Below are 14,668 nucleotides of genomic sequence, written 5' to 3'. Positions count from 1 at the left end.
TTGCCTCAAACCACAAGCCCCCGTCTTGCTCATGTTAGAATTTAAAGTAGGGTTAATGTCTTAAGGTTCCCCCAGAAGGAGATTTGAATGCAAGTTGTTTGTTTAGGAGGTGATCTCACATGAATAAGGGAGTGTGGAGGCCAGAGAGGGGCTAAGACAGTTAAGGGAAGGATTCACTCCTGTCCATCACTGCTTGAGTGCTGCTGGGGTTTGGAGTGGAGTTCTAATTCCCTGGCATTTCTCACCTGCCCATGAAGGCCTCAGCATATAGAAAACCTGCAGGCCAATAGATGCAGGTGCTGGTAGTTGCAAGTCAGGTTAAAGCGATGGTACCGAGGAGAGGGGATGGGGCAGAGACAGTGTCTCTTACCCCGGATGAAGGAAGGCTTCCCTGCTGTTACGTGTTTGGGACCTGGGACGCTTTCAGATGCCCTTGAGGATCTTTATTGAGTATGTATCTGTCTTTCTGTTCCCTTATGTCTGTAGATTGTCCCCAGCTACGGAAAACAAACTCCGGCTGCATTACCGTAGGGCCCTCAGAAACAATACAGATCCCTACAAGCGGGCCGTGTACTGTATCATTGGCAGATGTGATGTCACCGACAACCAGAGTGAAGTGGCGGACAAAACTGAGGATTACCTGTGGCTGAAGGTAGGCACTGTTTCCCCCGCCCGCGCAGGACTTTACCCCTTTTCTGTGCTCATGTCCCCACAAAGATTTTACCTGCTTAATGTATGATGCCAATACAGTGATCAGGACCAGTGGGTTCCTCGTCTCCTGTCCCCATTTTTTGTTGTGTAATTCCCAGCTCATAACCATAGCCTTAAACACAGCTTTTAGCTGACATCATTGAGCATGGCTGCTGAACAGCTATAACTGTGCATGTGGCTCAGGGTGTAGTTTGTACCAATGCATGTGTTTCTCTTGGGGATTTAGTTGAACCAAGTGTGTTTTGACGATGATGGCACCAGCTCCCCACAAGACAGGCTTACTCTCTCACAGTTCCAGAAACAGTTGTTGGAAGACTATGGTAAGATTCTGGACATAACCACCTTTCCCTTCTCTTGCCCACTTAAGGTGACTACTTCAGTTTTCCTCTGGGAAAATTTTTCATCTCTGAACTTTTGTCTTTCTTCCAAAACTCCTATAGATTGTCAAGGCAAAACACAACAAAACTACCATTCCAAATTCAAATAAAGGGCATGTGGCCTTAAGAAATGCATAAAACTTATATGGTCATACACAATAATCTGTTTTCTCTAATTCTTTGAACTGTTCTAATAGACATATGCTCAGGGAGAGACAAAGAAGACTTAGCTGTTGCTTCCTAGTAGATCTTACCAGTCACTAGATCTGAGCACAAAGGAGAGAGAGAGAAACAGCCTTTCTTCTTTTTTCCCGTATTTTTTAAAAACTGAGAAGAAGAGAAGATTCCAAATAGTGGTCACCAGTTGTTGCATTCAGATTTCTGTGACTGTGAGTAAACTGAAACTCCTTTGAAATCTTCATTTCTCTCCTTGAGTGACTTAACAGGGTAAAGGAGATGAACACTGTCTGTGGTCCATTTTAAGGTCCTTAGCTCTGTTTCTCTCCCACCTAATGCAAGCAGTTGGAGTTTTACAGCACAGTCACAGTTTCCAGTAATGTTATGAGGTCTAGAGAAGGTGGAGGAGCCAGGTCACATTTCATGTGGCAGTTTACTGTATTCAAGGCCCCCTTGATCAATTCAGACTCAATCTGGTGCTTTCTTGCTGTCCAGCAAGTCCTGTGGGCTCAGGGCTGCTGCCTGGGGGTTGGGCCACCAGGGAGCACCTTCTTTCTGAGTTGGTTTTATCTCCTCTCCTCTCCTCTCTCCTAGGCGAGTCCCACTTTACGGTGAACCAGCAACCCTTCCTCTACTTCCAAGTGCTGTTCCTGACAGCACAGTTTGAAGCAGCAATTGCCTTTCTTTTCCGCATGGAGCGGCTGCGCTGCCATGCTGTCCATGTAGCATTGGTGCTGTTTGAGCTGAAGCTGCTTTTAAAGTCCTCCGGACAGAGTGCTCAGCTCCGTGAGTATTTGGGATTGGGTTGACAGTAATGTAACCACAGCACGTCCCCCTTTGGGCGACGGTGGCCACAAAACTACAACCAATAAGGATTTGAGCAAAGGGTACCAGTCATTTTAGAGCATGTGGACAGTTGAGCTTTTTAGATGATTAGCGTTAAGGGTTCCTGCTTTCCCCCCCAGCATTAGTATTCCCTTGGAAGTTAAGTATATAAAGTGCTGTTCAGAGTGCTGGCTTTGTGTCCAGTCTGATTGCCTGGAAAATGGTGAAGAAGCAGCCCCTAGAGTTATGGGTCTGATTCCCATTAGGGCTAGCTTTAATGACATTGGAAACCCCAGCCAGGCGTGTGCATACCTGCCTGGGATGAGAGAGTCAGGGGAGAGAGAGGAAGTAAATGTGGATGAATGGCTGCGGGTTCCTTATTGGTGCAGCAGAGTCATCCCAGAGCACATGCCATAATCGTCAGTTGGATTATCTTTTCATTCAAAGACCAGCATATTAGTAATTTATGGCAAAGTGCTGTTTTCTCCACTCGGCCTGGGGAGGAATTGAGGATAGGATGGTAAAAGGGACTGGCCAAAGTTTATATTGGCAAACATTGACTGGGCTGCAGGAGTAGATGCTGCTGGGTCTGTGGATTCAGCGTCCATAGTTTCTGGGTTGCATGGGTCATAGAGGGGCAGTGTGGTTGTGACCCATTCTGACCCCCACAATGCAGTCAGCCACGAGCCTGGTGACCCTCCTTGCATGCGGCGGCTGAACTTTGTGCGGCTCCTCATGCTGTACACCCGGAAGTTTGAGTCCACGGACCCAAGGGAGGCCCTCCAGTACTTCTATTTCCTCAGGTAACATTTGCTTTTGACCATTGACTTCAGCTAGTTTCAATTTCTGCCATTTTGAGAATGACTATTAGAGACCTCATGTCCAGACTGGAAACTGAGTTGTTTTTTTCCCTTTCAGGGATGAGAAAGATAGTCAAGGAGAAAACATGTTTCTGCGCTGTGTGAGTGAGCTTGTGATTGAAAGCCGAGAGGTGAGTGGGTTTCCTTTTCTCTCCTCCCCATGGTTTTCAGTGTGCATGTCCCATGCTCATTCCGTACTGTGTGTTTACTTCAATATGGTTGTGGTGGATAAGGCCTAGGGAGTTTTTGGAGTTTCTTTGGTTTCTAACAATGAAAATATTTATTTCAGTCACACTGATTTTTAGTTTGCCTTAAGACTTATCCCATTCATCCCGTTTGATTCCCCTCTTTTTTCTCTGAAGACTTATGGAATATGTTTATATCTTTGTCCAATAATTTGGGTAAACTTCCTTTCACAGTTCGATATGATTCTTGGGAAACTAGAGAATGACGGAAGTAGAAAGGTGAGTTAAATGCATCCTTAGAGAAATGTTCGTTAGCCATTGGGGATTTATAAATATGAAAAGAATACACTTAGATTTTAAGATTCAAGGTACTAAAGATGCAAATCTGAACAGAGTTGCTTAATTTAAAAAATGGAATGAAAATTATGGGCCCAAATGATGACCTTGGTTTTACACACACTTATTTCTCCTTAAAATATGTTAATTTGTGATTACATAGCTTTTTTATTATGTTCAGAATATTCGTTTGTTCATGCCTGTCATTTTTTGAGCTGAGAATGCTATTATACATTTCTGCCACTCTTGGCTCAGAAAACATGCAAGGAAAAGAAATTGATTACTGCACCCATTCTCCCAAGATAGGAGAGTTAGACGTGCACTTGACCTCCTTCAAAATGCAGTTTCCAAGGGCTTTGAACTCCACAGTGACCCTGGAAATACTCCTGGAAGCTTGAGGGATTTCAGGACTCACTATGCCCATTGATTGTCATGGCAGGAGAGTCAGAGGTCCTGTTGTCAGAGACCAGTCCTGACCCTGAATCTCCCTGTGGCCTTTGGAAAGTCACTTGCCCCTCAGGGACTGACTTTTCTCATTTGTAAAAATGAGTGATTTGAGCCCAGCAATCTGTAGATGCACTCACACTGCTCATACCATCTACCTCAGAAGAAAGGCAAGTGACAGTGCTGATGACAGTAGCCTTGCTTATTGGGCGATGACAATCACCAGGCATTGTGCTGAGCACCTTGCATAGTTTGTTCTTTAGCAGGCTGCACTGGGGCCAGGAGGCTCCCGGTGTGTGTGAGTTGACAGAGCTAGAAACATAGATAAGACCTTATCCTCTGCTGCCTCCTGAGTGGCAGGGCAAGTCACCTCGACCTGGTCCAGCCACCTCGACCTGGTCTAGCCCTGAGAGTCCAGTGCTAGCAGAGAAGCAGAATGGCCAGGCAGAGATGTTATGCACTTGCCTTCATTCTCCCAGGGTGCCTAAGGCCTCTCTCATGCTGTCCTGACCATTTAGTTGCTGTTGAGTGGTGATGGTGATTTTTTTTAAGAAATGTTCTGTTACCAGCCGGGTGCGGTGGCTCATGCCTGTAATCCCAGCACTTTTGGGAGGCCGAGGCAGGCCTCAAGGTCAGGAGATGGAGACCATCCTGGCCAGCACTGTGAAACCCTGTCTCTATTAAAAATACAAAAAAATTAGCCGGGCATGGTGGCGGGCGCCTGTAGTCCCAGCTACTCGGGAGGCTGAGGCAGGAGAATGGCGTGAACCTGGGAGGTGGAGCTTGCAGTGAGCCGAGATCACGCCACTGCACTCCAGCCTGCGCGACAGAGCAAGACTCCGTCTCAAAAAAAAAAAAAAAGAAAGAAATGTCTTGTTACCACTTTCTGTGTGTTTTTTCAGCACCTAGTTCCTTTTGCCATCTGTCTGAGAAAGCAAATCCAAAATCTTTCAGATATTTTCTCTAAGCCTCCTGATTTTTCTCTCTAGTTCCTACTCATCAGCAAATTTAAAATCATTGATTTCACTGACTCTCTGGGTCATTTTGGAAAATTAGAAAGCACAGATGTCTTATTGCCGACTCCTCTGTACTTCTAGTAAGTCTGCCCTTTCATGTGTAGTTTCCTTGGTCTCTTTTATAGTTTTAATAGGACTTTATATCTTCAAGAAAGCCAGAGTCAGGCCGGGCGCGGTGGCTCACGCTTGTAATCCCAGCACTTTGGGAGGCCGAGGCGGGTGGATCACGAGGTCAGGAGATCGAGACCACGGTGAAACCCCGTCTCTACTAAAAAATACAAAAAAAATTAGCTGGGCGTGGTGGCGGGCGCCTGTAGTCCCAGCTACTCGGAGAGGCTGAGGCAGGAGAATGGCGTGAACCCGGGAGGCGGAGCTTGCAGTGAGCCGAGATTGCGCCACTGCACTCCAGCCTGGGCGACAGAGCGAGACTCCGTCTCAAAAAAAAAAAAAAAAAAAAAAAGAAAGCCAGAGTCTGGCTGATGAAATATATGCGTTGCCCAGGGCAAGCAATTTCACTTGAAGTATTTTTTGGATCCTAATTGCTTCTCTGTGTTTAAAATAATAGCTCTGTGCACCTGTCTCTCTCTTCCTCCCCCTCCATAATTTGTCTTGTCAGCCTGGAGTCATAGATAAGTTTACTAGTGACACAAAGCCTATTATCAACAAAGTTGCTTCCGTGGCAGAAAATAAAGGACTGTTTGAAGAGGCAGCAAAGCTGTATGACCTTGCCAAGGTAAAGTGTGCCCGCTTCCTTCTTCTGCACTTCACAGGTCTGCCGGCCTTTTGGCATTAAATGTGCAGCCACTTGGACAGTGTCATTGTTGTAGCACCCTCCCTGCAGAGGCATTTGCTCTAGTGCTTAGACAGTTAATGGTCCAGTCAGGACAGAATTCCCATTTTACAGCATTATTTCTGCCCGTAAGATTTTTCTGACCAAACAACATATTGAAAGGATGTCCTGCAGGCATTGAACTGTTGTCTCACTTGGCAGCAGAATTACCATCCATCACATTTCGATGGTGAAGCCACTGTTGAAAATGACATTATGCTGACCCTGGCAGCCACAGACACACTAGGGAACAGGGGTGTTAGAAAATAAGACCACATCAGTGTGCAGGAAGGAGTGAAAGAAAATAAGACCACAGCTGGGCGTTTTGAGAGGACTAGAATACATGTTTCTACCGAAGAACAAATGATGACTAAGAATATATGATAACTGCTAAGGATTCTTATGACCTAAACAAGATTGCATTCTCTCTTTTATCAACTGAGAAAAGTAGACAAAAAAGCAGCTGTAGGCCAAGTGCAGGGGCTCACGCCTGTAATCCCAGCACTTTGGGAGGCCAAGGTGGGTGCATCACTTGAGGCCAGCCTGGCCAACGTGGCAAAACCCCATCTCTACTAAAAATATAAAAATTAGTCAGGCATGGTGGTGCATGCCTGTAATCCCAGCTGCTCAGGAGGCTGAGGCATGAGAATTGCTTGAACTTGGGAGGCGGTAAAAAATGTTTTGATTGAGGTATAATTAAGATGTAGAAAAATGTGCAACAATTATATGTATAGCTTGACGAATTGTCGATAGGTGTATATCTTTGTAAGCACCATCCAGATCCAGATACCAAACATTTCCATCCATCACCCCAGAAAGTTCTCTTTGGTGGGTAGGGGGCATTATATAGTTGTTGCTTTTATTGATTACTTTATTGATTGCTTCCTTAATTTAAAAAACTTGAGCAGAATGCTGACAAGGTACTGGAGCTGATGAACAAACTGCTGAGCCCTGTCGTCCCCCAGATCAGTGCCCCGCAATCCAACAAGGAGAGGCTGAAGAACATGGCACTCTCCATTGCCGAACGGTAAGCCAGGAGCTGGCTCCATGGGACCCTGAGGGTGCCACTGCCAGTGCCAGGACACCTATGTCCACCCATGCACACACCCAAATGCATGTTCAGCTTTAGTAGGTAACAGCAGACAGCTTTCCAAAGTGGTTCTACTAACTCACTATGCCACCACCACTGTGTGAGTTCCTTTGTCCCCACATCAGAACTAGTACTTGGTACTATCAAACTTAACATTTTTGCCAAAGAAATGGGTATGAAAGGGCATCTCAGTATTTTAATCATGCACATGAAGTTTAATTTTAAGCATTATGCTCACCTATATACTGTTATATACTTTCATCAGCCCTCTCAAAGGCATTCAAGACCAAAGCTAGTGATGGTTGGATGGGGGAGATTCTTAGAGGTGTCGTGGCCAGTGTTTCAGACTACCTGGATCCCCAGTGAGTTAACTGAATTATCAGACTTCTAACTAGTTTAAGTCCCAGGCTGAGGCTAACAACATTACTTTTTGTGCTCTCTGTAGATATTCCTAGTAAAATGACCCAGAGAAAACTGGATTTGGGGTGCCTTCCCGGGGTAACAAAAAAGAACATTCTTTGGTAAATGAGATATCTCCACCTAGCAAACAATCCCCAGTGATGGCCGCTGGGCTTTTTGCCCGTCACGACCTTTCATGAAGATTGGATGCTGAGATGATGGTCAAGGCTAGAGAACCACGCTCCATGTGGAGTACCTATAGGTGGATTCATACCAAATCCACTATCAGTGCTTGGCTCTTTGAAAATAAACACCATTTTACACTAATTAACTTCACCCAGAGAGCTCAAGAGGTTTTGATGCTTTTTATATATTTTTTGTATGTTGAGACAGGGTCTCCCTGTATCACCCAGGCTGGAGTGGAGTGCAGTAGTGCAGTCATAGCTCACTGTAACCTTGAACTCCTGGGCTCAAGCAATCCTCCCACCTCAGCCTCCTGCGTAACTAGGACTACAGGCATGTACCACCACACTCGGCTAATATTTTAATATTTTGTGGAGATGGGGTCTCGCTGTGTGTCCAGGCTGGTCTCTGACTCCTGGCCTCAAGCAATCCTTCCGCCCCAGCCTCCCATATAGCTGAGATTACAGGCGTGAGCCACCACACCCCACTGTCTTTTTAAATGCTGTTCCACTGTTACGGATTACACAGAAATTCATGATACACTCTTACTACCCCCACCCCGTTTTTGTCTTTTAGGTATAGAGCTCAAGGAATAAGCGCAAATAAATTTGTGGACTCCACGTTCTATCTTCTTTTGGACTTGATCACCTTTTTTGACGAGTATCATAGTGGTCATATTGATAGAGCTTTTGATGTAAGTTTCAGGAAAGGTGTTTGAAGTGCAGGTTAATGTACACCCTTGAAAATTCAAAACACTTCATGGAATTTACTTAAAACAAAGGGGCTGTTGCCAGTATGTTTGTTAAATGAAGAAGGACTAGTACAATCCTGGGACTTAAAAGGAGTTTCCTGTGTTGCTTTTTTTTTTTTTTTCCTATTCCTTTCCCCTTTAATCAGAAAACAGATAAGTTTCTCAAAGTACTTTGAAATCTCAGAATTTTAAAAATTGTGTCAGAAAATGAGGATAAGAATTAAGTTAGCTAGTTAGAATCAAAGACTTTGTGTGTACAAGGGGGAATGGCGTTTTCTATGAAGAAGCCCTTTGGAGTATGTGATGTGCTGACTTTACATGTAGAGAGATGAAATGACTCTGATGGTTGTGTTACATGGGGCCGGTGGTTGTTTTAAACAGATAATTGAGCGCTTGAAGCTGGTGCCCCTGAATCAGGAAAGTGTGGAAGAGAGAGTGGCAGCCTTCAGAAATTTCAGTGATGAAGTAAGTTCCTTCTTCCTGAGTTATGGAATTCCTTTTTCCCCACTTCCACCAAAAGCTTTTTCTTCTCCTGTACCTAACAGCTTTAAGAATTCTACTTACAGTAACTGTCCAGACTGAGTTTTCCAGAGTGGTTCCCTTTCAGATACCTTGGCCTGGCTTTTCTGTGAGTGCATACATCCCCATCAGATTATTGTCTGAATTCCTAATTGAGAAAATACAGTCACTTCAGTGATTGACATGTTCTTGGGAGAAACAGGTTTCTGGTTGATCCTGTGAAGTCTGATTTAATTCTTCTATTATCCACTTGTGCTAGAGGGTATTTTAGTGCTTAACTCTGATCATCTTTAAGTAGTTCCATTGGGTACATGAAACACATCATGATTCACTGCCACTTTTGCCCTGCCTGATCTGTTTGGGGTTTTTTTTATGTTTTTTTTTTTTTTTTGAGACGGAGGAGTCTCACTCTGTCGCCCAGTCTGGAGTGTATTGGTGCAGTCTTGGCTCACTGCAAGCTCTACCTCCTGAGTTCACACCATTCTCCTGCCTCAGCCTCCTGAGTAGCTGGGACTACAGGCGCCCGCCAACACGCCCGGCTAATTTTTTGTATCTTTAGTAGAGATGGGGTCTCACTGTGTTAGCCAGGATGGTCTCGATTTCCTGACCTCGTGATCCGCCCGCCTCAGCCTCCCAAAATGCTGGGATTACAGGCGTGAGCCACCGTGCCCAGCCAATCCGTTTTGTCTAAAGAAGCAAATGCAGTGACCGTGGACTAAGCTATCACCCCATATGCCCCAGAGCCACTGTCTGTCTATCGGGTTTCTATCATATTGCCAGCATCTAGCCTAGGGTACTCAGCTGGGCTGCATACTGGCATCTCTAGAAAAGTTTCTAAAAATCCTCATGCCTAGACCCCAGAGATTCTGTTTTCCCTGATTGCTGCAGCCCAGACCTCCCCCAGTCATTCCAGTGTGTGGCCCAGGTAAATTCTTCTCTACAACTACAAACACTCAACTCAGCTGTCGACACTATAGACTCTAGAACCAGCTGCCTGGCTCTGGGATGTCACTAGTGGTCTTTCAGTTTAAAATTCTTCCTCATTGAGCATATGCCTTTTATAAAATGTCTCCAGCCAGGTGCAGTGGCTCACACCTATAATCCCAACATTTTGGGAGACTGAGGCGGACTGATCACCTGAGGTCAGGAGTTCGAGACCAGCCTGGCCAACATGGTAAAATCCCGTCTCTACTAAAAAATACAAAAATTAGCTGGGCGTGGTGACGCATGCCTGTAGTCCCAGCTATTCCAGAGGCTGAGGCATGAGAATTGCTTGAACCCGGGAAGCAAAGGTTGCAGTGAGCTGAGATTGCGCCACTTCACTCCAGCCTGGGCGATAGAGGGAGACTTTGTCTCAAAAAAAAAAAAAAAGGTTTCTGTTTTAGAGAAAGAAGTAAGGCCAGTTCTGCACATGAAGAGGGATGTTGACTACTGTGGTACACACAGTTCAGAAGGTCTTGCCCCTTGCTGACCTTTCCTTTATGCCTGCTGTGGCTTCTACCCTTAGCCACTTGCTCTTTTGTTATTTCTAGCCTTTCCTTGAATGCATCCTTCATTGCATCAGGGATTAAAGTAGTACACCAGGGCCTGGCCTTGTAGACGCTACCGAGGACTCTGATAGGGCCATGCAGATCCAGTGGAAACAGCCCAGTGAGTTTGAGAGAGTGGGGAGTGGTAGGGAGTGTGGAGAAGTAGCGTGTGTACCTGTACCTCCTGACATTCAAGTTCAAATTATTTAATGGCAGCCATTCTGCTGGCCAGTCTAAGCCTAATGCTAACCAGATGTCAGCATGCTTTTGGCTCGCTGTCCCTGACTAAGGGAAAAACAGCATAAAGGAGCAGGAACAGTAACCACCTGACCTGAGCAGCATTGCTTGGGTTTTTTTCTCACACTTGACATTTCAGTGCCATGAGCTCCTTTTGGGTGACTGTGTGGCTCTCCACCTGGCAATGGTGAGGAGTGATGCAACCAGGCCTGCCTGGAGCAGCCCACCCTCCCTCCATCTGTGGTTGGCCCCAAAGGCTTGGTTCTTTTTTTTTACTCTGTTTTTCTCTCTATGTAGATCAGGCACAACCTCTCAGAAGTGCTTCTTGCCACCATGAACATCTTGTTCACACAGTTTAAAAGGCTCAAGGGGACAAGTCCATCCTCGTCATCCAGGCCCCAGCGAGTCATCGAGGACCGCGACTCTGTAAGATCCCAGCATTCGCGAGAAACATTGCTAAGCACCACCTTTCTGGTTTGGAATCTGTTGCACTCTTATGAGACCACATGACCCAAAACTGCTCTTTCTCCTTAGTACCTGGCAGCTGGATAAATCTCATGTTAGGAGGCTCCCAGAGGAAATCAAACATTAAAGGGATTGCTGCTCTTCTCAAGCTTAAAAAAATAAAAAGATGTGCTAGGTCTGCAAATCTTACCTTTTAATAAATCAAACACAATGCTAATTTCTAGTTGACTCCATAAGAACTTCCTGCACATTTTAAAAGATAAGTTTATTTTGTTAGTCCTAGCTCATTAGTGAACACTTTTATTAAAACTATACTTTATTTTTGATCAACACATTAATGTGAACCCTTGTTTCTCCTGTCACCTGTGTTCACAGTGACCCTAGAGAGGTAACTAGGACAGCATCTTATCCCCTCACACAGCTGAGGAAACTGAGCTGTGGAGTTGGGAAGCAACTGCCCTCAGGTGGCAGGTAGGTGAACGGGCCATGTCTGGAGGCTGGGTCTCTCTGACACCTGTGCCCTTTCTGCTGCCTGTGGGACCTCCAGCAGTGCATAAGTCAAATGGAGTCCAGGTAGCTAGAACCCTGGAGCTCACAGCATGTGTTGTCTGATTACAAAAAAAAAGAGCAAAGGTATTTTTTGACGCAGTTAAACCATAAGGGGACAGTCCAATGGTGTTTGCTTTTTTTTTTTTTTTGAGGCAGGGCCTGGCTGTGTCGCCCAGGCTGGAATGCAGTGACACGATCTCAGCTCACTGCAACCTCCACCTCTTGGGCTCAAGCCACCCTCCCACCTCACCCTCCCAAGTAGCTGGGACTACAGGTACATACCACCACACCCAGCTGAGTTTTGTACTTTATATAGAGATGGAATTTTACCATGTTGCCATGTTGCCCAGACTGGTCTCGAACTCCTGAGCTCAAGAGATCCCCCAACCTCGGCCTCCCAAAGTGCTAGGATTACAGATGTGAGCCACCGTTCCCGGCCCCACAATGGTGTTTTTTAAAATTACCTTTCCTTTAACCTTTCCGCTTAATTTTTGATGAGACTCTCAGGATCTCAGTGTCTAACATCAGACCTGGTTTTGGCAGCCAAGAAGCCTTGATCTGTCTTCTGCCTCCAAGGATGTCTGTGAGCTCTTTCCACTGTGACCCCACAGGCATTGTTGTTGACAAAACTTGTGCTTAGTGAAAGATGGCGGAAATTTCCACCTTTAGGAATGTGGGTAACAGTGCTCAAGAGTGGTCCACTGAAGTGGTCAGCCCATCCAGGTGCGCACCAGAGCATTTGCTGGTCTTCTCCCTAGCCCAGACAGATAGGAGTCTAAATGTCAGATGTGCCAGTGGTGGGCTCATGGTGCCCAGCATTTGGCAGGAATCTTTTTTGATGATAGAAACCCAGTGCAGTGATGTTTGTGAATGTGAGTATTGAGATGGTGGATACTTCTTGGTGCTCTGTGTGCTGCTTACAGTTCAGGAGGGCTTGCCCACTGAGAAGAGCTGGTCCCCTGGCAGGCCATGTCCCATGTCTGAAGATCATTCTCCTGTCTTCCTTTTGCCCACCACTTCCCTTTTTCTTTCTTTTTCTGAAAGGTAGGGAGGGATAGGATTAAGTAAAAGGTTATATATAAAAGCTGCGTGCCCAAGAAGTCTGCAAGCCCACTGATGTCCTTGGTTTCATGGTTTAAATTGAGATGCTGCCCAGTAAGGGGGTGAATCCTTTTACTTGAACATCCCTAGAGCTCCTTTAACAAGAGCCCATGCACTTTTATTCACTTCTAAAGAAAATACAATGGATATTTGCATCACAAAGTCAGATTTCTTTTTGTTTGGACATTAATAAGGACATACACTTGCTAGTTTGTTTTACACATCAGGTAAAAAGCATTTGCTTTTCCGTTTTCTTCTGGAATGGTCCTTAAGTAAGCCTAGTAGATGATTCTTCAGTTTTTCTTTAAATTCTTGTTACTAGTCCAGAAAGGTGTTGGTGGTAGATTCTCCCTTTCTAGTCCAGATTTGGTTTAAATTTGTAGGGCCACCTTTTTCCCTCCTGAACAGTCCAGGAATTACATAAATACTGTTGCCTGGGGAAAGAAGGGCTAAGCATGTATGTCAGGAAGGGAGAAACAGGAGGAATGAAAGGAAGGAAGAGGAAAGATACATGAGAGGAAGAGAGCCAGATTGGGACTGCACAGTCACAGCCCTTGCCTCCGGTGTTACAAGGGCCTCATGGGGCTCTGGAGACTCAGATCCCTGTGAAAGCAGATGGACAGAAACCAGCCAGAGAGAGAGGCTCAGAAGATTGGAGCAGGCAGTTCTGAAGCTCAGGGCTGTGTCAAAAGCTAGCCAAATGTGTTGGGGCGAGGCGGCTTGCCTGGCAAACCCATCTGCTTTTTGCTTAATAGATGGGTTTGGATGCTTGTGGAACAGGGGCTTCGGGGGACGAGCTTTGTTAACTTTGTGTCATGCTGAAGGAATATGACAGAGGAGGGTATGACTGTCATCCACCCACCAGGGATCTGTCCCTGACACCCCAGGGTAGAGGATAGAAGAACATGGAATAGTGCCCTGACTCGAAAGTTAACCGATTTCCTTCCCTTCCTTCCCTTCTCTCTCAGCAACTCCGAAGTCAAGCCCGCACCCTGATTACCTTTGCTGGAATGATACCGTACCGAACGTCTGGGGACACCAATGCGAGGCTGGTGCAGATGGAGGTCCTCATGAATTAAGTGCCATGCTTTGGGGGCATCTGAGTCGGCACACTGTCAGTACATCAGGCACATGGGCCCACTAGGGTGGGGTTTCTGGTTTTGTTTCTGTTGTGTTTTGTTTTGGTTTCTGTATTATGTATTTTTGTCAACACCAATAAATTTCTTTGATTTGTATTTCTTTTCAACATTCTTTTCTTTTTTTTTTCCTTTGAAATTTTGTTTACATTTTTATTTGTGTAATGGGAAATGCTGTCACTAGCTCTTGGGCCAGGGAATGAGAGGCTATGTAGATATTCATTATTTGGTTAAATTGACCTTAAATAATTAAAAATTTACCCAAAATGAGCCAGGAAACAAAGCCTTTGGGAGTTACTTTTATTTAGATATAATATTCCATATAGCAGAGTCACGATTCATTTTCACATTTTTATTTGAATGTGAAAGTCAACCTCAGCCTTAGAAGATGTAAGATTTGTGTGTGAAATATCAAGCACTCCATGTCCTCTTCTCGAGTGTGACTTAAGTCCAGATGGTCCAAGACCATCCCCCAAATCATCAGCTCTGATTGCAGGATTCATCAGTTTACTGTTCTGTTGCAAACCCAGTGGAGATAAAAGCATAGACCTAGAAAAAGCCTTAAGAAGGAAGGTTGCAAGTGCCCCAGCTTGCACTTGAGGAAGGGGCAGACCTTGCCACTGCACTCCTCTGTAGCTGCTCCACTGTGAGTTGACTGCTCGGGCTTGTACACGCCCTTCCTAGAAAGACGTTTAAGCCCCTCTTTCCCTTCTCTGGTGGTCAGTTCCTCTGCTCAGACGACCCCCTTCCCCATTCATTAAGGTAATTGGCCAGGCAATCTCATGGGTCACGTGCTGAGTCTGCAATGTATAGAATCCAGACCACCACATGGCATCAGCACCATGGGTATTTGCTCCCTGAGCAGTAGTTGTCACCCATCACTTGCTCTGTTTCCCCCACCATCAGTCCCAAAGCCCTAGACTAAACCAGAGAGCAAATTAGGTTGTGT

General features: G+C 45.5%; 1 protein-coding gene across 5 annotated transcripts in view; it reads left to right on the top strand.

The window, feature by feature from the left end:
• NUP93 (nucleoporin 93) overlaps nt 1-13,818 on the top strand; it is a 113,930-nt gene extending 100,112 nt beyond the window's left edge. For 3 of the 5 annotated variants that reach the window (XM_055233132.2, XM_063611876.1, XM_055233133.2), the window contains 12 exons: nt 487-652; nt 938-1,031; nt 1,860-2,051; nt 2,767-2,893; nt 3,009-3,081; nt 3,370-3,414; nt 5,548-5,664; nt 6,669-6,787; nt 8,009-8,126; nt 8,565-8,648; nt 10,766-10,894; nt 13,552-13,818. In XM_055233132.2, the coding sequence (XP_055089107.1) occupies nt 487-652; nt 938-1,031; nt 1,860-2,051; nt 2,767-2,893; nt 3,009-3,081; nt 3,370-3,414; nt 5,548-5,664; nt 6,669-6,787; nt 8,009-8,126; nt 8,565-8,648; nt 10,766-10,894; nt 13,552-13,662 (1,375 nt within the window). In that variant the 3' untranslated portion in view covers nt 13,663-13,818. The remainder of the gene's footprint in view (nt 1-486; nt 653-937; nt 1,032-1,859; nt 2,052-2,766; nt 2,894-3,008; nt 3,082-3,369; nt 3,415-5,547; nt 5,665-6,668; nt 6,788-8,008; nt 8,127-8,564; nt 8,649-10,765; nt 10,895-13,551) is intronic. The other 2 variants (XM_063611878.1, XM_063611877.1) reach the window with 1 other exon arrangement.
• Nucleotides 13,819-14,668: the final 850 nt, after the last annotated feature.

This window comes from Symphalangus syndactylus, chromosome 11, assembly GCF_028878055.3.
Source record: "Symphalangus syndactylus isolate Jambi chromosome 11, NHGRI_mSymSyn1-v2.1_pri, whole genome shotgun sequence".
In the NCBI taxonomy this organism is placed as follows: Eukaryota; Metazoa; Chordata; class Mammalia; order Primates; family Hylobatidae; genus Symphalangus; species Symphalangus syndactylus.
This window is presented reverse-complemented; position numbering and strand designations above follow the sequence as displayed.